The sequence below is a fragment of the Triticum aestivum genome, chromosome 5D (assembly GCF_018294505.1).
Source record: "Triticum aestivum cultivar Chinese Spring chromosome 5D, IWGSC CS RefSeq v2.1, whole genome shotgun sequence".
Classification (NCBI taxonomy): Eukaryota; Viridiplantae; Streptophyta; class Magnoliopsida; order Poales; family Poaceae; genus Triticum; species Triticum aestivum.
Genome location: NC_057808.1, coordinates 122,015,881 through 122,040,773, shown reverse-complemented (window position 1 = coordinate 122,040,773; position 24,893 = coordinate 122,015,881). Strand labels below are relative to the sequence as shown.

Here is a 24,893-nt window from a genome sequence, read left to right as displayed (position 1 = left end):
CAGATTCGTGTCCTAGCTATTCTAGCCGGGCAATTTTTTTACGACACTTAAGTTGGTGCCAATGAAACGAGAAGTACATTGTGAATGTTTTCGTTCCATGTAGCATCTATGAACGTGGCGTTTTTATTCTTTTTCTTTTTTGGCAGTAGCGTTTTTCTAACCCGAACACATTTTTCTCAGCAGTAAAAAAACACACATTTGTTTTCGCCACTCAAAAAAAAGAGAAAAGACACGTCATCACCTGGACCGTTGCAATTCCCGTCCCGAGTACCCTAGTTGGAAATTTCCCTGTCCGTCCCCAATTCGAGACGGAAATCTCCCGTTCCGCTCCCGATTCGAGACGGACGCGCCGCCGCCGACCTCCTCCTGCCCACCCCGCTCCCGCTCCGGATCCAGCCCCAAGCCCCCAGCCCACCAGCTCCACTTTCCTTCTATATCCGCCGCCACGCCACGCCACGCACGCCACCTCGGCTCCGGCTGCCGCAACCAGCCCACCAGCTCCACTTTCCTTCTATATCCGCCGGCAAGGACAAGCCTCCGGCTGCCGCAACCGCCTCTGCCCCGGCTATAAAGGCGCGCCCTTTGGCCGGCCCGCTCCTCCTCTCTTCGCCCAGGCCATGCCCCTCGCCTCGATTCGTCCTCGACTCCTGCCTCTCCTCCTCCCGCGTCTGGTTTCATCTTGCTCCTCCTCGCTCGACTCGTCCGTTTAGACTAGAATTGCTCGTCCTCGATTCGTCTGTGTTGAAGCGCGTCTGATTTGATTGATTTTGCTCGTCCTCGGTTCATCCGTTTAGATAGAAAATCGCGTCTGGTTTCATTTTGCTCGTCCTCGCCGTCACCCGTTTAGCATCGCTTCCGAGTTGATTTTGCTCGTCCTCGCCGTCGCCAGTTTAGAGTCGCGTGTGATTTGATTTTGCTCGTCCTCGCCGCCGCCCGTTTAGCATCGCTTCCGAGCTGATTTTGCTCGTCCTCGCCGTCGTCAGTTTAGAGTTGCGTGTGATTTGATTCTGCTCGTCCTCGCCGCCGCCCGTTTAGAATCGCTTCCGAGTTGATTTTGCAGGTCCTCGCCGTCGTCAGTTTAGAGTTGCGTGTGATTTGATTCTGCTCGTCCTCCTCCTCGTCCGTTTAGATCAGAAATCGCGTCTGTTTTGAGTTTTCTTTGTCCTCGCCGTCGTCAATATAGATAGAATCGCGTCTTGATTTGATTTTGCTCGTTCTCGTCCAGTCCGTTTGGAATCGCGTCTGATTTGATTCTCCTCGATCCCCTGTGTTGCTGCTGGGTTCTTTACACTGATGCTCTCGCGTGTTCTTCGTGCCGTCTCATCGGGGGTATCCGTGGAGGAAGCGAGCGGTCGGTCCGTCGGTCGGTTTGGGTCGTCTGGTTTGCGAACTAACAAGTCTGTTTGAGAAACTTCTGCGTGCGCTTCTGTTATCTGAGAGACGCTCACGTTCCTGCGTTTCATGTTCGCGTCGGGCCCTTGTTCGCGTCTGCTTTTGAAATTGGAATTGCTGTTTATCATGCTCGTTCAGATCGGTTCCTCTGCTCCGTTACCTGCGCTGTTCGTCGGTTACTTTCATATCTCAAACGCATGCGCCCTTTGATACTGCTTGATGGATGTTCAGATCTCAAATGTTGCGTTGTTCAGATCGGTTATTTTGATTGAAATTGGGTTGTTGGCCCTCTGTCGTTTCTTATTCTACTTGATGGATGTTCAGGGTGTTACTATGTTGTTTTCAATTGCTTACTCTTGTCATGCTTTGCTCATGTTCCCATATATGGTGATGTGTATTCAGGGGTGCAAACCATTTAGGCAGAAAGTTTTACAAGAGTGCAAACCATGTGGCCTTCTTTTCTTCCTCATGTTGCTATTTCCATTTAACTGCTCATCATACGAGTACTAGATGTCGAGGTGCTGCTAGTTAGTCCCCCTTAGACTTTGTTCTAGATAAAAGAGCATAACTCCAGAATTTATTTATCTGTAAAAGCTTGTTCATCACATGTTTTTTTGTCAATGCTGCTAACTTTATAGCTTTCTGAGATTACTTCGGTCTTGCATGTATTAGCTTTCTGTTTGTGCCCCTATCTAAGTCTGTTTCTTGTGTGCAAGCGCTCCATTCTGTGTGTGTCACTGTGTGTGGCTTGATGGTGAATATGTGTGGTTTGACTCTGTGTGTGTGTGGCTTGATGGTGAATATGTGTGGCTTGACTCTGTGTGTGTGTGTGGCTTGATTGTGTGTGTGGCTTGACTGTGTGTGGCTTGATGGTGAATTTGTGTGTGGCTTGACTGTGTGTGTGTGACCCTGTGAATATTACATTTGCTTGATGGTGTGGCTTGACTGTGTGTGGCTTGATGGTGAATTTGTGTGTCGCTTGACTGTGTGTGTGTGACCCTGTGAATATTGCATTTGCTTGATGGTGTGGCTTGTATGCTTTGTTGAATGATTGGTTGTATAACTTGTGTTTTATATTGTTGTGGCATGATTGATTGCTGTTTGTTGAATGCGAACTCGTATCTTGACGAATAATCATGTATGCTAACTTGGTATTGGTAGTTCCTGATCACCTATTACTTGTTTAGTGTAGACTGACTATTCTTTTTTCTGAACTTTTTTGTGATTATGTCTTCACATTGCACTGCTCGATCCATATCGACATGCCCACGCTGTCTGGTGAGGATAAAGATGTAAGGAACTCCTCCCAAGAATCTCTCTTGCTCTTTGTATTAACTTGACGACTAGGCTTTACATATTAAAAAAATATTTTTTCGTGAAACTGGAGCTCCTTGCTGTAACCCATTATATGACTTTATGAGCATGCACCACTTTCAGGTTATGAGAAAGATAGGGTGCCCCAACCAAGATTGACTTCCTCTCTCTTTCTTATACAAGGCATGCAGAAGATGTGTGGCAAGTAACTCATTATGTCAGATATTTAGAGTGTACTACTTCACAGTGCCATCTTTCCCAACAGATTGATTTTTTATATATTGATATTGGGTTGAATAGTATCACATGTTTGTTTGCATTTCATACTTTGGAAAAATGTTCCTAATGTTGATAGAGTATTTTTTCCTGCAATAGGCATGGGAGTTCCTCTCAAAGTTAGGTGATCTTAGCCAAACTCTGATTTTTGCCAAAATTGAGAATGTGGAGGTAATTTCAAGATATTCCTTCAACATTCCTGAGCAACTTGGATTTGTTTACCACCTATTGACTCCTTATTCCTTGCAGGGCTTGAACCATTTTGATGAGATCCTGGAAGAAGCATATGGTATAATTCTGTCAAGAGGAAACTTTGGAATTGATCTTCAACCTGAAAAGGTTGGTTATCTCAACCTTTGCAATGCATTATCTCTTAACGTGTCGTCCTAGTTGTATCTAAATGATGTTGCATTGTGGAGAAAATTGAAGAGTAGGAAAACAGGGAGTGCAAGAAAACGAGCTAAGAGCCGTATCTATATAAACATACAGCTCCACTCTCGTTCTTTCTTAATTATTACAGTGCCACATCAGCATTTTGCCTATGCCATCTTTCTAAGAGAAGCATTGTGAGTGCCCTTGGCAGTTGTGAAGGCATTTTGCTTGATTAACATGTATTTTCCCCATTTGCATGAAGCTTAGTGATGATTTTATGTGCTTTACTTAGATTTGCTCTTTTTTTAAACAAAAATCAAGGATCTGTATTGAGCACTACTTTGTTCGTTCTTTAGGTGTTCTTATTTCAGAAGTCTGCTCTGCACAAGTGCAACATGGCTGGAAAGCCCTGCTGTTGTTACTCATGTTGTGGACTGTATGACGGACAACCTAAGGCCTGCTCGCGCGGAGGCAACTGATGTGGCAAAAATGCGGTGCTGGACGGTTAGTTTTTGCCTCTTGCTGACATCTTATACTTTGGTGATCCTGTAAGTTTTTGCCTCTTGCAGAATCCGATGAAAGTTCTGATTCCAAAAGCTCTGACTCTGAGGTATTCATTTACCTACCAATTTCAAAGTGGAAGCTTCATCATTTAATAGCATTTTTAATTATCTTTTTGCCTGATTTCACCATGTTTCACTTCGTTTTCAGAAGCCAGCTACCGAAGTGAAGAATCCTGCGGGTTGCTACTGCACAAAAGAAAAACCAGGAATTGGACGGCTCTAGCAGTGATTCTGATCGGCTATCAGGAGGCCGACTGCAGGCCGACTGAGCCCAGTCGGCCCACAGCAGGCCGATCGGCTATCAGGAGGCCGACTGCAGGCCGGGCAGCCACGCGGCGGCCGTTGGTTGGTCGTGCCACGTCGCGAGGGGGGAGGCAGCGGCCTGTCGGCGTGATGCGCCCCTGTCGGCGTCCCGCCCGCCGATCGGCCACCTGGTGGCCGACAGGGTGCGGCCGACCTGACGCGCGTTGGCCAGCCCGCCCTTATCCTCTCCTTCTCTCTTTCCTGCATTATTTCTTCTCCCTGCCCGCCCATATCCTATCCTTCCTCCATTATTCTTCTCCCGTGGCTCATTCTGCTGTGTTCCTCCTCTCTCTACAGAAAAATGGCACACATTTGTACACCTAAATGAGCTACATTTTCGCGATTTTGGCACCGTGAATGGGTTCAACTCATTTAGGGCAGCGAAAAGAGGTGTCGATCTACTGACGGGGTAGCTCGTGGTGGTCGTGGTGAGCATTTTGGTGGTGGTGGTGGTGGTGAAGTTGGGGCAGTGTTCGTCGTTGGGGCAGTTGGGGTGGTGAGGTGGTGGTGGTGGTGGAGGTGGTGGAGGTGGTGGTGGTGGAGGTCGTTCGTCGTTCTTCGTTCGTGGTTCTTCGTTCTTCGTTCGCACGCACGCTTCAAGGGTATATTTCAACCCTCATTTTATTTTTCGTAGGTGCTCCGGGATTATATGTAAATATTGTTATTTGCCGCGGTAGTATACGTAAATATTTGTGTGCGATTATTTTTTTTGGCCCGGTAGTATACGGAAATATTGTTATTTGTCCCGGTAGTATACGTAAATATTATTCGTTCGCACGCATGCTTCGTTCGATGTGAAAATAAATTTGTGTGCGATTATTCGTAATATAGTTGTAGGTGTGTGAATTGTATTAGTTGTTAGTGTGATAATAAGTTGTTGCTTAATACTTGACACGTACACAGGTGCGGGATAAGAAGTTGGAAACATGAATAAAAAGTTGGAAAGAAGAGACAAGTTTTTTTGAAGAGTTGGGGTCGGCATGTGCATAGCAAAACGAATAATATTACATGTTAAAAAAGATGTTAAAAAATAGAGTTGGAAACATAATAAAAATTTAAAAAACGATGTTAAAAAATAGAGTTTGAAGAGTTGGGGTCGGCATGTGCATAGCAAAACGAATAATATTACATGTTAAAAAACGAATAAGAAGTTTTTTTTTAAGAGTTGGAAACATAATAAAAATTTAATAAGCAAGCAAAAAATAGGAAAAGTAGAACTACATGTTAAAAAACGTTTCAGTCCGTACCCGATGCGAATATGAAGCGGATTACCCGCTAACTTTTATTATGCGTATTTTCTAAAGTTTAACCCATAACAAGCAATGCCACACTTTTTTTAAACGCCCACGCTGTAATTTAACAAAAAACCTTCTTAGCAAGGAAGAATTTTACATGATCGTAGAAATAAGACGCATGCCTTTTTCTAAATTATTTTAACATAGATTAAAATAAAAAATACATCAACATGGCCATATAATTCAAATAAACTGAATTATCATATTTGTCGGTTATATTATTATTATTATTTGAGGCCTATTTATTATTAGTAAACATGGGCCTATTTATTGTATTATTTACTATGGTCCTGGTAATATATATATACATGTCTAATACTTGTATTTATATGTTGAAAAAAAATAGGTGAGTCGAGATGTCCGATGTAGTGAAGTTGAGATTTTACTATGGTCCTGGTATTGTCCAAACAAATGAGTTGGGAGCAGATCTGAGTGAATTTACTCACATAGAGGTTGCAATCAGCGCACCACAAACATGGTCTGTTAGTCAGTTGAAAGAATGGATTGCGGCAAGTTTAGGTCTTAATACTGAAACACACACCGTTGGTGTTCATGCATTGTGGACACGGTCAAGTTCAAAAATTTACTTTTATTTGAGGCCAATAGAGGGAGACTCCGATTGGGTGCGGTGGTTACAAGGTTGTGAACGAAGGGGATGCAATCCTGTTGCTTTAGTGCTTCCCGTCGTGAAGGAGGTCACTGCATATGAAGGGGAGGGTGGCTACGAAGGACAGAGCAGTCATGTTGAAGGAGGAAATGCTTATGGTTACGACCAAGGACAGAGCAGTCAGGTAGAAGGAGGAAATGCTTATGGTTATGAACCAGGGCAGAGTAGTCAGGTAGAAGGAGCAAATGCCGATGGTGATTACAATGGCGAGGTGGATGCTGACGAGGTAGATGGGCACATGCAGAACCAGATGGAAGAAGAAGACACCGATGTTGAAAGGGGTCATGCCGATGATTCTGACGAGTCAGATGAAGAAGAAAATGCAGAGGAGGTCCCGAATCCTGCATGGTGGAATCATGACTTATCATCTGCAATGACCGTGAATGATGGACATGATTCAGCCTGGCAATATCACCAGAACAATATTGCGACGGGTGCTATGTATCCGAACAAGCAAGCCCTGAAGGATGCAATAATTAATTGGGCAATGTCCACGCAAAGGGTTTTCAAAGCTGAGGTGTCCAGTCAGAAATTCCTCACAATGGTATGCAAGAATGCAGATTGTCCCGCAAGGGTGCACGGCTTTCTCCCTAAGTATGGCACAAGTTGGGTGATAAGTGACTTAATTAATCACACTTGTCTTATTCCCTGCATCCCTCAAGATCATGCCAACCTTTCATCCACGCTTATTGCTCGACTGTTTTACGATGAGATAGTGCAAGGCAAAGCTATGGAATGTCGGGATTGTGGTTGCTGAATGGGGACATTGATAAGGGTCATCGTGGTGCGATATGGTATGAGCGCAAGCTTGAGCCTCTCGTCACTCGCACTCCTAAGGAAAACTGGAAGATACACTCAGGATGGTTTCAGCGGTACGTGCTTTATTAATTTGCACACTGCCATGCATATTAATGGTTGAAATGGGAGACAGTAACTGAAAAGTTCTCTGATGAAGGTTGAAATGGGCCGGCCTTTTACCTTTCGCGCGTCTGGTTGAGTCTATCCCGGGTGAGAAATGCGTCGCCATCGATGGGTCTTTGCTGAGCTGCTTAGTGGACCGTTGGAGGCCAGAGACCCACACGTTTCACTTCAGATGGGGAGAGATGGCTCCTACTCTGGAGGATGTGTCACTTTTGCTCGGACTACCGTTGGCAGGTCATGCCGTAGGACCGTTGGACGCACCGGCTGGTTGGGAGCGAGCTCTTACAGAACGTTTTCACGGTGTTTTTCCGGATGCTCCCGATCCGGTATGGGAGCATCACGGACCTAAGTATGAGTGGTTGCTAAATTTTCGGGTAATTTCCCCTACCTATTCTCTTCAAGTTATCGCGCATAAAGTTTTACAGAAAATAATTGCGGCTTACTAAAACTTTCTCTTCGCTTAATGCAGATCCAGAACTTCCGGGCGCCCTTGACTGCGGAACAGATCACTCGGAGCCTCGAGGCCTACTTACTGTGGCTTTTCGGCAAGGTGATGTTCACGGAGAACCATGTCACCACTATTAGCGCCCTCTACATCCCTATGGCACTCGAGATAGCGAGCGCTCAGACGGCGGATCAGATCAGACAGAGGAGTTGGGGTTCGGCGGTGTTAGCGGCTACATACCGAGGTATGTGCAACGGTTGCCAGCTTACATCGAGAAAGCCAACCCTTCTTGGATGCCCTCTATTCCTACAGCTGTGGTCGTGGGAGAGGTTCTCTATAGGGCGACCAGATGTACGGGTTCATGAGCCTATAGACGCCATGTTTGATGTTGAGGGCATCGACATGCCTACTTTCGGTCTGTGTTGGACTCGTCGCAAGGTATGCACCGTGTTATAGTTTAATGCAACTTTTTCTGCACAAGAGATCGATCGATGCGAGCGGCTACTAACTTTTATTCTCTGCAGAGACGCTTTGCTAGTGATCAGACCAGGAAGGCGTACACAGCATTGAACGAGCAGTTCGATGCGTACACCGGGGTCATCTGGCAGCCCTACACGGAAGCAGCCATACAAGCGAGATACCCTGCTGGTATGTCTGTGCTATGCACAAGGGATCGAGATTACTGGATGACAAAATCGAAGATCATCTTCGATGTCTTCGTCGAGGAGATGGCACAACAGAGGATTATGAGGCAATTTGGTCTTCTGCAGTTGGAGCTACCTCCCCCTATAGAGAACCCGGTGCCAGCACACATCCACAGGTATTAACCAGTTTTTCAATGTTGCATTTTCTTTCATAGTACTTCATTCGAAGCTTTAGGTAATTGTTGAACACACCACAATTTTAGGACGACAAGGAAGGGCATGAACAGGACAACTGCTGACTGGCTAGTTAGACTAGAGCCGTATGTTATAGAATGGGAGACAGCAAACACAAATCTATGGCACGAGAATCACAATTTCGATCTCGATGAATTCAATCTCTATTTGCGGCGCTACATGACCGGTACACAGTTACGCATTGTTGAGTACTCCCACCCAGAGGAGTTATCGGATCCTACTCCGTCGGATATGTACCCGAGCTATGATACTTCGGGTTCTAGGCAGTACACGGTAAGATATTTTTTCTTTACGTAATGTTGTCACATACTTTGACGTGCAAGAGACAGACATTATTAATCGTCATGGAAATTTGCAGGCTACCTTGACACGCGAACTGTACGACGACGTGACCACCTTTGGACGATCACTATCGTCTGGACCTCTTCTTCAACATCGTCCAGTGGTACAACCCTTCTTGGAAAGAATTCAGAATAAGATACGGACTGTGTACGAGGCTATCACGTGCACCCGGAGAACCGATGTTGTTCAGCACGAGCAGGAGCAGCCGCGTCACTCCATGCAACGACATCAACCACGTCCACGCCTAGCACAGCAGCCGACAACCAGGCCATCCCGTCCTGACCAACCTGGCAGTTCTACGTGGCACCCGCAGCACTATGGTCCCACGTCGAGCTTCATGTTTTCTCCACAGCCACAGCAACACGGTCCCTCGTCGAGCTTCGTGTTTTCTCCACAGCCACAGCAGCACGGTCCCTCGTCCAGTTTCGTGTTTCAGCCAGAGCAGACGTCACACCCAGCAGGTATGTGTCTTCATATTTATTGTTTTGAATATTAATTGACGCGACCTCATTCTTCATGATGAACCGTTCCATCGCGTAGGGGCCTATGGATATCAGGCGTCTATGTCGGCATCACATGATACGTGGGGGAGTGATCAACATCTCGAGGACAACATACAGGCTCAGATGTCGCAGCACACCCAGTGGATGAACATGTTTTCGACTCCTCCACCAGGCCCCACACAGGATACACAGCATGACCAGGGAGAGTCTGAGATTCCTCCTCGTCACGTTAGGGCACCCGACAGATTGGGATGGTCCCCGATTCCAGATCCGCCTCCCCGCCAGGCCAGACGTCGTCACTGACGCTTCTATGTATCTGTATCAGTAGAGACATTACCATCTATTTTTGTGTAAGACTTATGTCTATTCTATGTATGAGACAAATGACTATGTACTTATGTACGAGACATATGCCTACTCTATTTTAGTACTCTGTTATCGGAACTACAAGATCATATGTAGATAGAACATAATATTCATACAACGAGACATTGCAAGCAAATAGATAGAACTACATCTAAATTAAATGGTACGTAACTGAACTCACAACATACAACATAAAAACTACATGAAGTCATCATCGTCATATGTTCGCGCCAACTTTTTCCCGCCATATGTTCGCGCCAACTTTTTCCCGCCACCCGTTTCCCGCCACCCGTTTCCCGCCATATCGCAGCCGTTCTTTCCCGCCATTTTCTCCTCTCTACCTATAAAACCCCCTTTAGACGGAGCTGCATAAGCATTGCAGTGTGCTGGTGGTAAATTGGAGCACTGTGGTGGAGGTGAAGCTATTGTTCGTCGTTCTTCGTTCGAGCCGGAGCACCGGCAGTTTGGTGGCCGCCGTTCGTCCTTCATCCTTCGCACGCACGCTTCAAGGGTATATTTAAGCCCACATTTTATTTTTCGTACGTGCTCCGGTAGTTTTTGTTAATATATTTAGATGTCAACTAATTAATCTGTCAATATTTGTAGTTGCTACGGCAAATATTCGTAATATAATTGTAGGAGGGTGAATTGTATTAGTTGCTCCGTTAATATTCTGTAATATATAGCTTCGTAATATATAGTCATGTCTAATATTTGTTAGTGGGGATATTAAGGGGTAGGGTACGTACTCAATGCGATTTGTGTGTTGCAGATGGCTGAGAGTACTCAGTGGGTGCTTAGCCCTATTGTTCATGTCCAAGGCTTGTCTCCAAGTGTTGTGCAAGTTAGTGAAGTGGACCTCACTTTTGATTGGTTGAAGACTAAATTCATGTTGAAGCAAGGGTTGAAGGAAGACGATTTTGTGTACTACGTCAGCAGGAAGCATTCAGATGGCCCTGGGGAAAGAAAATTGATTGACATAACTGATGATGGCAAGATTCAAGAAATGCTGAGCGAATGGGAATGGAAAAGGGTTGTTCAGTTGCATTGCTACAGGAAACCGAGTTATATGTGATGCATTTGTCATTCGAGATCCGCCTCCCCGGCAGGCCAGACGTCGTCATTGCCGCTCCTATGTATCAGTAGAGACATTACCATCTATTTCTGTGTGAGAACTTATGTCTATTCTATGTATGAGACAAATGACTATGTACTTATGTACGAGACATATGCCTACTCTACAAGATCATATTTAGATAGAACATAATATTCATACAACGAGACATTACAAACAACTAGATAGAACTACATCCAAATTAAATGGCACGTAACTGAACTCACAACATACAGCATAAAAACTACATGAAGTCATCATCGTCATCCTCGATCGATGCAGAACTCTTGCCCTTCGACGATGAAGAACGTTTGCCCTTCGACGATGCAGAAACTTGCCCTTCGATGATGAAGAACTCTTGCCCTTCGACGATGCAGAAACCTTGCCCTACGATGATGAAGAACTCTTGCCCTTCGACGATGCAGAACCCGAAAGCGGCGGCATGAAGATATCATCTTCGTCCTCGCTCTCCTCAGTCCATAAACATGGATTATTTGCTGCAATCCTTCTGAAAGTTTCACTCTTCGGCACCACTACCTTCTTCCACCTGTCATGCAACCTAAGAAGTTCTTTACGTACCTCCTCATAGGTCCTTTCAGGCCATCCAGAACTACGTAATTGGTGAGCCAACTCATTCATTATGGTGTCACTACCGGTGAGTTCGTCCCATGGAACTATCCTATTATCCATCCTGAAATCGGTAGCTAGCCTCAAAAGAGTCCTGCTCATCCCAGGGTGAAAACTACGATCGAAAGGATAATGGGACATCTCAACTACACTACACTGCAATGCTTATCCAGCTCCGTCTGAAGGGGGTTTTATAGATAGAGACGAGAAAATGGCGGGAAAGAACGACTGCGGTATGGCGGGAAATGGGAGGAGGGAAACGGGTGGCGGGAAACGGGTGGCGGGAAATTGTTTGGCGGGAAATGGGAGGCGGCAAATGGATGGCGGGAAATGGGTGGCGGGAAATGGGTGGCGGGAAAAGCGCAGTTTGGAAATGTCGATAACTTTCAAAACAAATGTTCATCACAATGGAAAAAGGTTCCCGCCTTTCAAAAAATGCATGCAATTTTTTTGGAAAATATGATAAGAAATGGTTCGTGCCACTAAATGAATGTACGTCACCTTTGCTGGAAATATTCTCGTGTTTCCAAAAAATATCCATGACATTCTACAAAATGGTACTCCCTTCATCCCATAATATAAGATGATATTACAATCAATATACTCACATATCACGTGGGTTAACAAATGTTTAGATGGATCATGACATTTTAAGAAAATATTCGCGTGTTTCTAAAAAAAGTTTGTGAAAATTTCAGAAAAGCATTTAAAAAAATGTTGTGTGGTTTCAAAAAATGGTATTTCCATTAAAAATGTATTTGAAGAAATGTTACCATGTATTCATAACGTGTTAAAATATATACTTAAAAAAATATTCGCGTGTATTATTAAAAATAGGCATGCACCAGTCGGCCCACAGCAGGCCAACTGAGCATAGTCGGCCCACTACAGGCCTATCGGTGTACTGCAGGCCGACTGGGCCCTGTCGGCCAATGCAGGCCGACAGCCCAATCGGCCAGCAGCAAACTGATGGGCCTCCAGTCGGCCTGCTGTGGGCCGATTGGGCTCTGTCGGCCTGCAGTAGGCCGATGGTGTATTATTTTTGAAAAATCTTTTTTTTGCGTATTATTTCTATAATTTAAAAAAAAATGTATTATTTAAAAAAAATTGGCAGATTCTGACTCAGATTCAGATTCTGAAGAAGTAAGTTCTCTGTTGTACTTGTTTACTCTTGGTAACTTCTTGTGTGATATTTGTATTTCTTAAACATTGTTTTGTTTCTAGCAAATCTTTTGTCTATGCCATCTTTCTAATGCGGTTCCTTTCTATGTCCAGGATACCACTGCTAAAACAGTTTCTGTAAAGAAAGAAGAATCTAGTGGTAGCTCAGATAATGACTCGGATTCCGATTCTGATAAAGTAAGAGTTCTGTTACTTGCTTACTCCTGGTCACTTTTTTGTTGTGCAATATTTAAAATTCCTTCCAATGTTTTGCAGCTAGCAACATCTACTATTCCTGCTAAGAGGCTTCTGACAACAGAGAAAAAGAGTGAACATGTACGCATTATTTTTAAAATTTTATTTTCTTGAAAGCATCGTCTTCTGTGATATTTGTTGTACATTAATTGATCTTTTTGTAATTCAATATTTGCAGTCCAAGGATGATTCTGATGAGAGTGATGAAGAGCCTGCACTAAAGAAGCCTAAGGAATTTTTGGTGTTTGCTTTTTCATCTGAAAATTTTGGTCTCAAGGTTGCCAAGAAAGAAAGCAGTGGTGATGATGACAATTCTGAAGAGAGCTCCAGCAGTGATGATGAAAACGATCAATCGGTGTCAATGTGAAAGTCCGAGCAGAACGAAGTATGGTTTGAGTATATTTGTGCTGTTGTAATTTTTCCACTTATGTTTGATGGTAATCAGCCTCTAACTAGCTTCCTAATTTCAGGAACGAAGATCTGAATCACCCTCACCCCTCTAGAGAAATCAGTTTACTCATTCAAGTTCTGGAAATTCTTTATAGCTTTCTGAGTTTACTCCGGTCTTGCATGTGTTAGCTTTCTATTTGTGCCCCTTTCTTTGTCTGTTTCTTGTGTGCAAGCGCTCCATTATGTGTGTGTGACTGTGTGTGGCTTGACTCTGTGTGTCTGGCTTGACTCTCTCTGTGTGTGTGTGGCTTGATTGTATGTGTGTGTGGCTTGACTGTATGTGTGTGTGCCTTGATTGTTTGTGTGCTTGACTCTCTCTGTGTGTGTTTGTGTGACTCTGTGTGAATATTGCATTTGCTTGATGGTGTGGTTTGTATGCTTTGTTGAATGATTGATTGTGTATAACTAGTGTTTTATATTGTTAGGGCCTAACACTGCCTTTGCCGGTCCCTAGCCTGGATGTGAAAATGTGGAGGGAGCTGCAGTTACCTCTTTTGTATTGTTTGCATTACGAGTGTCGATAGAAATTACACAGTCTAGGTTACTGTCCTAATCGAATAGTGAATCTTCACATAATTTGTTTGCATGTGATTCCTTTCTGAAGTTGTACGAGGTCAGTGTTTTTCTTATACGGTACCAAAGGGAAGCGACTGTGTGTGGCTTGACTCTGTGTGTGTGTGTGGCTTGACTGTGTGTGTGTGACTGTGTGTGGCTTGATTGTTTGTGTGCTTGACTCTGTGTGTGTGTTTGTGTGACTGTGTGTGAATGTTGCATTTGCTTGATGGTGTGGTTTGTATGCTTTGTTGAATGATTGGTTGTGTATAACTTGTTTTATATTGTTGGGGCCTAACACTGCCTTTGCCGGTCCCAAGCCCGGATGTGAAAATGTGGAGGGAGCTGCAGTTACCTCCTTTGTATTGTTTGCATTACGCGTGTCGATAAAAATTATACAGTCTAGGTTACTGTCCTAATCGATAGTGAATCTTCACATAATTTGTTTGCATGTGATTTCCTTTCTGAAGTTGTACGAGGTCAGTGTTTTTTTTATACGATACCACAGGGAAGCGAGTAACTAAGAATCTAGGCCTATAAGGGTTTGATTTTTCTCCCTTTCCGATTTTTTTTACGGTGCCTTGTCAGCATGACGTGTATGGTGCTTTGGTTTTACTTCTGTGCGTGATTTTTTTAGGTGGAGAGGTCTGCACGTACGACACGTTTTGGATTTGTTTTGGAGTCCACCGCTTTGACCGTCTTCTGATGCTTTGACTGTTTCCATCGTAGGTGACGTGTGCTTTCTGGTTTTGACTGTTTCTCCTTGTTTGCCATGTATCATGTTTGTATATCAGTTTGTTTGGGCCGATTTTTCTGGGCTCTTCTTGTGGTACGGGTGTGTTCCTTTCTTTTTTCTTCTGCTGCCTATAAAGTCCTTCTGGCATTAGATCTTCTGGTCGATCTGTTCCAACTCACTCTGAATATATTCCTGATGCTACTTCTGGCGGTGGATCTTCTGGTCGATCTGTTCTAAGTGCCGCTCAATATGTTCCTGGTATGTCTTTTGACCGCCCTGATTCAGTTTTAACCAATAATAAATAATCCAATAGCACGTTACACAATTGATACCATTCGACTTGTATACAGAAGTACTTCTTTGTTACTGTAGTTATGATTGTTAACTTGTAACCATCAGCAAAATATTGCACAAGAAATATAGATTCGACGTTTAAACTTGGACAGCCAATCTTTGTCCTACTTTTGATACCTTAAGCTCACAGCATCTCTGGAATCGCCAAAATTTCCTCATGTGGACATTTTTTTGTCTATATGTTGAGCAACCACATTGTCTGTTGTGCCCCATGATAAGCTACTTTGTTGGACCCTACTAGAGAAATAAGTGCCCATTGTACTTGTATGCATGAGTGCATTTTCCTGGCATGGGTTCTTGATGTGCACCCTTCTCCAAATTGCCTTGGTTATATGCAATGCTGGTAATCCATAATATGACTCTTTCTATTTCAGGACCTAGGGAGCTCACTGGTGCTGTTGATTTAATAAGTCAGTACAAATTGCAGCCGCACCATGATTTCTTTTGCAAGAGGCCTTTGCCACTTGCAATCTCAGATACACATTACCTTCACAATGTTGTGGGGGACACTGAAATTCGGAAAGGAGAAGGAATGAAGCTAGGTCAACTCGTTCAGAATGCATACTTAAGGATAAGCCTGCTTATATTCAGCCCTTTGATATGGAAACACTGGGGCAAGCATTTCAGCTTCGAGAAACTGCTCCAGTAGATTTACCCTCTGTAAGATCATTTTTGCCATCCCACTTGCTTTATGCTGTTATTGCATTTTCCTATCACACACTTAACAATTAAACCAATCGACAGGCGGAAAAAGGCATACCTACTATTTCGGGCAAACCGAAAAGTGAGTCCAAGGACAAAGAGAAAAAACATAAAAAGCACAAAGACAAAGATAAAGACAGGGAGCATAAGAAGCACAAACATCGACATAAGGATCGGTCTAAAGACAAAGACAAGGACAAGGATAAGAAAAAGGATAAGCATCATGAGAAGGTTGCTGTATTTTCTTTATGTTTAAAATTAAAGTATCTCCAAGTCTTACTCAGCACTTAGCCATACTTTATATGTCCGCAAATTGTTCAGAAGAGGAAGCATGAGGGGACAGAGGATTCGGCAGACGTGCATAAGCACAAAAAAAGCAAGGTGATATACAATTATTATTTGCTTCCTGGTACAACAAATTTCCTTGCAGCACATTTTGTTGGTCTGTTAACATGACTTATCTATGACAGCATAAGAGTTCCAAAACCGATGAGATGGGTAATGGACTTAGTTAGCTACAGTTTTCTTCTTACTTCTATTGTCAATCAGTGTCATATTCTGTTAGAAGGAGGCTCAAAAGGTTTCCGTCACCAGACCCTCTGCAGATCAATTGGTACGTGCTTCTGAACTTCTATTTGCTGTTGGGTAGATGCATAAATGCTTTTCTTAATTCTGTCTTTCGGTGAAACATGAATTGAAATGTTTCAGATTTAAGCTGCATAGTGAGCTTGTGTTTTTAGGTCAACCTAAGAGTTTTATTTTATTGTTTGGAGCCTAATGATGAATATTTTAACATTTGGCGAATTATTTATTAGCCATTCAAGTAAGATCTGCCTTTTGCCTGACTTTGCCAATATTAGTCTGATTTGATTTTGTCTGCATCTGTACAATATGTGATGTTAGGCACGGTTGCCCGGACATTACTTTATGTCCACCATCAGTTTTGGACCTGGGCCAGTTTCATTTCGTCAGTCTCACTTGACTTGAGAAGTTGAGAAGTACAGTTAGATATTTCCTTTGATTGGCATCTCTAGTGGTATTAATATATCAGTCATGATGGGCCTGCTGACTTTCTTTACTATATATGGCATGATCTGGTTAGGTCTGACTTACATCATATAAATTCATAATGTAGTCACTAGTCGTTTACTGTTTTCAGTTTACGTTGCACTTTGACCATAAGATACGGCGATTAATTGGAGCACAATGACTTAAAAAAAACCACTCGCAGTTTACTCAATGATGTTTCTTTTGAAATCATCGTATGCCATTTGCAACTCTTTAATGATCTGCACCCTGTATAACCTTCGCAATTATTGCTTGATTTATTTTTTCTGTTGTGTGTGCTTTTGCGCTGTGTTCATATTATTGTATGGTTTTCTGTTGTTAGTTTTGGATCCTACTGAAGCGCGCCGGCGTCGGCATGAGATTCGACATGGGAAGCGTTCTATTTATTAACCACGGTCCATTGGCTGGAGTCAAGGAAATTCTCAAGCATAAAACGGCATCTTCTTACTCGGCGTGCTTTTAAAGGAGAAGTTGGTATTGAATTTATGGATCTGTATAGCTACCTGATCCCGGTATATGAAATTGAGCCTCTTGAATGCTGCAGACAAAATTGTCCAATACTTGTGGCGTGAAGGGGACAAACGTTACCTCTTCCCAGATTGTATAAGGCCTGCTGATTCAGAACCACCTCCACATTACTTGTTTACAAGTGGTGCCAAGGTATAAATGATTTGCAGGACATATGGGACACTAGCGATGGGCTTCTTCTTATGGTCTAATTATTAGTGTAGTGCATATTACACTATTAATCTGCCCTATTGTGATTCACTTGCATGCAAAAATCTGCCCCTGAATTATTTCAGTACGAATAGTACCATGTCCAAGTTAACGGGTTTAAAGCTAAGTACTAGTATTGTGGCGGACTTTAAATGCATAATAATTTTTGGACAACTTTTGTAAATCAAAGTGAACTAATTTAATCATGATAGAAAGGTTGGGCTGTTAGACTGAGTGGAGGTTAGTGCCTGGTGGCTTTGAGAAACTAAATAATTTACCTACTTCCGTCTATTTTTTAATGTTTATATAGTAATTTCTGAAGAACAGTGATTTCATAATGGTGAGAGAAATGGCATGGCTATGTGTCAATTTTTTCCAGATTTGTCAATGAAGCAACCTGGATATCATTTACTTGAGACTTGAGTGCTTGTCATACTGTATTATTGTACTGGCAAATCTCCTAGTTCCTGTAATCATTTTTCCCGAGCAGTGTCTTTTTTCATCTGTACACATGTTCACTTCTTTCGGATCTGATGGAAACATAGGATGCTAGTTACTGAAAAGTTAATCCTTTTTGTTCCTGTTCATGTTCGACTTGGATATTAACATGGCCCTCATTTCAAATCGATTTACTGGACTTGAATCATTTGCAGGATGAAGTCGAAGCGGCATGGATGGCAGCAATCAACAAGGAAATTAAACGTGTGTTGACAGAAGTTCTTTATGTGGTTAACACCCATAGTTCACATCGATATGTGACCAACACCCAAAGGGTTTACTAGAGTCAGTAATCTAGTTCACATCGCTATGTGATTAACACCCAAAGAGTACTAAGGTGGGATCATGTTTTGTTTGTGAGATAATTTTAGTCAACGGGTCTGTCACATTCAGATCCGTAAGTATTTTGCAAATTTCTATGTCTACAATGCTCCGCACGGAGCTACTCTAACTAATAGCTCCCACTTTCAACATGTATCCAGATTGAGACTTAGAGTCATCTGGATCAGTGTCAAAACTTGCATCGACGTAACCCTTTACGATGAACCTTTTGTCACCTCCATAATCGAGAAACATATCCTTATTCCACTAAGGATAATTTTGACCGTTGTCCAGTGATCTACTCCTATATCACTATTGTACTCCCTTGCCAAACTCAGTGGTAGGGTATACAATAGATCTGGTACGCAGCATGGCATACTTTATAGAACCTATGGCTGAGGCATAGGAAATGACTTTCATTCTCTTTCTATCTTCTGCCGTGGTCGGGCTTTGAGTCTTACTCAATTTCACACCTTGTAACATAGGCAAGAACTCTTTCTTTGACTATTCCATTTTGAACTATTTCAAAATCTTGTCAAGGTATGTACTCATTGAAAAAATTTATCAAGCGTCTTGATCTATCTCTATAGATTTTGATGCTCAATATGTAAGCAGCTTCATCGAGGTCTTTCTTTGAAAAACTCCTTTCAAATACTCCTTTATGCTTTCCAGAAAATTCTACATTATTTTCGATCAAAAGTATGTCATTCACATATACTTATCAGAAATGCTATAGTGCTCCCACTCACTTTCTTGTAAATACAGGCTTCACCGCAAGTCTGTATAAAACTATATGCTTTGATCAACTCATCAAAGCGTATATTTCAACTACGAGATGCTTGCACGAGTCCATAGATGGATCGCTGGAGCTTGCACACTTTGTTAGCATCCTTTGGATCGATAAAACCTTCAGGTTGCATCATATACAACTCTTCTTCCAGAAATCCATTCAGGAATGCAGTCTTTACATCCATTTGCCAAATTTCATAACCATAAAATGCAGCAATTGCTAACATGATTCGGACGGACTTAAGCATCGCTACGGGTGAGAAAGTCTCATCGTAGTTAACTCCTTGAACTTTGTCAAAAGCCTTTTTCGACAAGTCTAACTTTGTAGATAGTAACACTACTATCAGCGTCCGTCTTCCTCTTGAAGATCCATTTATTTTCTATGGCTTGCCGATCATCGAGCAAGTCAACCAAAGTCCACACTTTGTTCTCATATATGGATCCCATCTCAGATTTCATGGCCTCAAGCCATTTCGCGGAATCTGGGCTTATCATCGCTTCCTCATAGTTCGTAGGTTTGTCATGGCCATGTAACATGACCTCCAGAACAAGATTACCGTACCACTCTGGTGCGGATCTTACTCTGGTTGACCTACGAGGTTCAGTAGTAACTTGATCTGAAGTTACATGATCATCATCTTTAGCTTCCTCACTAATTGGTGTAGGAGTCACAGGAACATATTTCTGTGATGAACTACTTTCCAATAAGGGAGCAGGTACAGTTACCTCATCAAGTTCTACTTTCCTCCCACTCACTTCTTTCGAGAGAAACTCCTTCTCTAGAAAGGATCCATTCTTAGCAACGAATGTCTTGCCTTCGGATCTGTGATAGAAGGTGTACCCAACAGTCTCCTTTGGGTATCCTATGAAGATACATTTCTCCGATTTGGCTTTGAGCTTATCAGGTTGAAGCTTTTTCACATAAGCATCGCAGCCCCAAACTTTAAGAAACAACAACTTTGGTTTCTTGCCAAACCACAGTTCATAATGTGTCGTCTCAACGGATTTAGATGGTGCCCTATTTAACGTGAATGCAGCTGTCTCTAATGCATAGCCCCAAAATGATAGTGGTAGACCGGTAAGTAACATCATAGATTGCACTATATCCAATAAAGTACGGTTATGACGTTCGGACACACCATTATGCTGTGGTGTTCCAGGTGGCATGAGTTTGTGAAACTATTCTACATTGTTTTAATTGAAGGCCAAACTCGTAACTCAAATATTTGTCTCTACGATCAGATCGTAGAAACTTTATTTTCTTGTTACGATGATTCTCTACTTCACTCTGAAATTCTTTGAACTTTTCAAATGTTTCAGACTTATGTTTCATCAAGTAGATATACCCATATCTGCTCAAATCATCTGTGAAGGTCAGAAAATAACGATACCCGCCGCGAGCCTCAACACTCATCGGATCGCATACATCAGTATGTATTATTTCCAATAAGTCAGTTGCTCGCTCCATTGTTCCGGAGAACGGGGTCTTTAGTCATCTTGCCCATAAGGCATGGTTCGCAAGCATCAACTGATTCATAATCAAGTGATTTCAAAATTCCATCAGCATGGAGTTTCTTCATGCGCTTTACACCAATATGACCTAAACGGCAGTGCCACAAATAAGTTGCACTATCATTATTAACTTTGCATCTTTTGGCTTCAATATTATGAATATGTGTATCACTACGATCGAGATCCAACAAACCATTTTTATTGGGTGTATGACCATAGAAGGTTTTATTCATGTAATCAGAACAACAATTATTCTCTAATTTAAATGAATAACCATATTACAATAAATATGATCAAATCATATTCATGCTCAACGCAAACACCAAATAACATTTATTTAGGTTCAACACTAATCCCGAAAGTATAGGAAGTGTGCGATGATGATCATATCAATCTTGGAACAGCTTCCAACACACATCGTCACTTCACCCTTAACTAGTTTCTGTACATTCTGCAACTCCCGCTCCGAGTTACTACTCTTAGCAACTGAACTAGTATCAAATACCGCGGGGTTGCTATAAACACTAGTAAAGTACACATCAATAACATGTATATCAAATATACCTTTGTTCACTTTGCCATCCTTCTTATCCGCCAAATACTTGGGGCAGTTCCGCTTCCAGTGACTAGTCCCTTTGCGGTAGAAGCACTTAGTCTCAGGCTTAGGTCCAGACTTGGGCTTCTTCACTTGAGCAGCAACTTGCTTGCCGTTTTTCTTGAAGTTCCCCTTCTTCCCTTTGCCCTTTTCTTGAAACTAGTGGTCTTGTTAACCATCAACACTTGATGCTTTTCTTGATTTCTACCTTCGTCGATTTTAGCATCACGAAGAGCTTGGGAATCGTTTCCGTTATCCCTTGCATATTATAGTTCATCACGAAGTTCTAGCAACTTGGTGATAGTGACTAGAGAACTCTGTCAATCACTATCTTATCTGGAAGATTAACTCCCACTTGATTTAAGTGATTGTAGTACTCTGACAATCTGAGCACATGCTTACTGGTTGAGCTATTCTCGTCCATCTTGTAGGCAAAGTATTGTCAGAGGTCTCATACCTCTCGACACGGGTATGAGTATGAAATACCAATTTCAACTCTTGGAACATCTTATATGCTCTGTGGCGTTCAAAACATTTTTGAAGTCCCGGTTCTAAGCCGTAAAGCATGGTGCACTAAACTATCAAGTAGTTATCATACCGAGCTTTTGTGAAAACGTTCAACACGTCTGCATCTGCTCCTGCAATAGTTCTGTCACCTAGCGGTGCATCAAGGACATAATTCTTCTGTGCAGCAATGAGGATAATCCTCAGATTACGGATCCAATCCGCATCATTGCTACTAATATCTTTCAACTTAGTTTTCTCTAGGAACATATCAAAAATAAAACAGGGGAGCTAAACACGAGCTATTGATCTACAACATAGATATGCTAATACTACCAGGACTAAGTTCATGATAAATTAAAGTTCAATTAATCATATTACTTAAGAACTCCCATTTAGATAGACATCCCTCTAATCATCTAAGTGATCACGTGATCCAAATCAACTAAACCATGTCCGATCATCACGTGAGATGGAGTAGTTTTCAATGGTGAACACCACTATGTTGATCATATCTACTATATGATTCACGCTCGACCTTTTGGTCTCAGTGTTCCGAGGCCATATCTGCATATGCTAGGCTCGTCAAGTTTAACCCGAGTATTTCGCGTGTGCAAAACTGGTTTGCACCCGTTGTAGATGAACATAGAGCTTATCGCACCCGATCATCACGTGGTGTCTCGACACGACAAACTTTGGCAACGGTGCATACTCAGGGAGAACACTTTTATCTTGAAATTTAGTGAGAGATCATCTTATAATGCTACCGTCAATCAAAGCAAAATAAGATGCATAAAAGATAAACATCACATGCAATCAATATAAGTGATATGATATGGCCATCATCATCTTGTGCTTGTGATCTCCATCTCCGAAGCACCGTCATGATCACCATCGTCACCGGCGCGATGCCTTGATCTCCATGGTAGCATCGTTGTCGTCTCGCCAACTATTGCTTCTACAACTATCGCTACCGCTTAGTGATAAAGTAAAGCATTACAGGGCGATTGCATTGCATACAATAAAGCGACAACCATATGGCTCCTGCCAGTTGCCGATAACTCGGTTACAAAACATGATCATCTCATACAATAAAATATAGCATCATGTCTTGACCATATCACATCACAACATGCCCTGCAAAAACAAGTTAGACGTCCTCTACTTTGTTGTTGCAAGTTTTACGTGGCTGCTACGGGCTGAGCAAGAACCGTTCTTACCTATGCATCGAAACCACAACGATAGTTCGTCAAGTTAGTGATGTTTTAATCTTCTCAAGGACCGGGCGTAGCCACACTCGGTTCAACTAAAGTTGGAGAAACTGACACCCGCCAGCCACCTGTGTGCAAAGCACGTCGGTAGAACCAGTCTCGCGTAAGTGTACGCGTAATGTCGGTCCGGGCCGCTTCATCCAACAATACCGCCGAACCAAAGTGTGACATGCTGGTAAGCAGTATGACTTGTATTGCCCACAACTCACTTGTGTTCTACTCGTGCATATAACATCTACGCATAAAACCTGGCTCTGATACCACTGTTGGGGAACGTAGTAATTTCAAAAAATTTCCTACGCACACACACAGGATCATGGTGATGCATAGCAACGAGAGGGGAGAGTGTTGTCCATGTACCCTCGTAGACCGAAAGCGGAAGCGTTAGCACAACGCGGTTGATGTAGTCGTACGTCTTCACGATCCGTCCGATCAAGTACCGAACGTACGACACCTCCGAGTTCTGCACATGTTCAACTCGATGACGTCCCTCGAACTCCGATCTAGCTGAGCTTTGAGGGAGAGTTCCGTCAGCACGACGGCGTGGTGACGATGATGATGTTCTACCGACGCAGGGCTTTGCCTAAGCACCGCTACGATATTATCGAGGTGGATTATGGTGGAGGGGGGCACCGCACATGGCTAAGAGATCCAAGAGATCAATTGTTGTGTCTATGGGGTGCCCCCTCCTCCGTATATAAAGGGGGGGGAGGAGAGGGCCGGCCAAGGGGAGGAGGCGCGCCCAAGGGGGGAGTCCTACTCCCACTGGGAGTAGGACTCCTCCTTTTCCTATTTGGAGAGGGAGAGGGAAGGAGGAGGAAGGAGGGAGGAAGGAAAGGGGGGACCGGCCCCCCTCCCAATTCGGATTGGGCTTGGGGGGGGGCGCCCCCTCCCTTGCTCCTTTCCCCTCCTTTCCACTAAAGCCCATTAAGGCCCATATACCTCCCGAGGGGTTCTGATAACCTCCCGGTGCTTCGGTATTATCCCGATGTCACCCAGAACCATTCCGGTGTCCAAATATAGCCGTCCAATATATCGATCTTCATGTCTCGACCATTTCGACACTCCTCATCATGTCCGTGATCACATCCGGGACTCCGAACTACCTTCAGTACATCAAAACACATAAACTCATAATATAGCCGTCATCGAACTTTAAGCGTGCGGACCCTATGGGTTCGAGAACTATGTAGACATGACCGAGACACGTCTCCGGTCAATAACCAATAGCGGAACCTGGATGCTCATATTGGCTCCCACATATTCTACGAAGATCTTTATCGGTCAAACCGCATAACAACATACGTTGTTCCCTTTGTCATCGGTATGTTACTTGCCCGAGATTCGATCATTGGTATCTCAATACCTAGTTCAATCTCGTTACCGGCAAGTCTCTTTACTCGTTCCGTAATACATCATCCTGCAACTAACTCATTAGTTGCAATGCTTGCAAGGCTTTATAGTGATGTGCATTACTGAGTGGGCCCAGAGATACCTCTCCGACAATCGGAGTGACAAATCCTAATCTCGAAATACGCCAACCCAACAAGTACCTTCGGAGACACCTGTAGAGCACCTTTATAAACACCACTGTTCAAGAAATCTTCCGATTCACCGATTAATCTTTCGATTTATCGCTAATCGGGGGGTGACCGATAAGATTATGCCTTATCTTTGCCGTTTATCTTTTGGACCGATTTATCGCTCTGACAAGCGATTTATCGGGAATCTACCGATAAATCAGACCTATTCATAGCACTATGTTTGCAAAAACTATGTTTATTTATGTTTTGTGGACCTTGTTACGGAATATGTACTATTGTCCTATTTTGTTTGCCATTATACGAGGATTCAAAGGCTAGAAATCAAGGTGTTGAATATAGCGTATTTTAGTGTTGGGAACCTGAGATTTGCAAAAAAATATCTTATTAATAGTAGACCGATAAAATCGATTAATCGGCCGATTTCCGATTAATCTCCAATCCCTAGCTGACCGAGACGATAACGGT

General features: G+C 43.0%; 1 protein-coding gene and 1 pseudogene across 6 annotated transcripts; both read left to right on the top strand.

The window, feature by feature from the left end:
• Positions 1-289: 289 nt before the first annotated feature.
• LOC123119824 (uncharacterized) lies at positions 290-9,699 on the top strand. Of its 6 annotated transcripts, none has more exons than XM_044539759.1 (12): positions 290-2,684; positions 2,830-2,911; positions 3,082-3,153; positions 3,232-3,321; positions 3,711-3,964; positions 4,066-4,822; positions 5,862-7,477; positions 7,573-7,986; positions 8,073-8,368; positions 8,456-8,720; positions 8,806-9,250; positions 9,330-9,699. In XM_044539759.1, the coding sequence occupies exons 7-12, from the start codon at positions 7,286-7,288 to the stop codon at positions 9,593-9,595; spliced, it is 1,878 nt and encodes a 625-aa protein (XP_044395694.1). In that variant the 5' UTR covers positions 290-2,684; positions 2,830-2,911; positions 3,082-3,153; positions 3,232-3,321; positions 3,711-3,964; positions 4,066-4,822; positions 5,862-7,285; the 3' UTR covers positions 9,596-9,699. The 6 variants fall into 6 exon arrangements, with proteins under 6 accessions (XP_044395694.1, XP_044395697.1, XP_044395696.1 ...); XM_044539762.1 differs by having other exon boundaries at positions 2,830-2,939; XM_044539761.1 differs by having other exon boundaries at positions 290-2,911.
• A 2,107-nt stretch (positions 9,700-11,806) lies between these two features.
• LOC123120348 (probable mediator of RNA polymerase II transcription subunit 19b) lies at positions 11,807-18,229 on the top strand (annotated as a pseudogene).
• Positions 18,230-24,893: the final 6,664 nt, after the last annotated feature.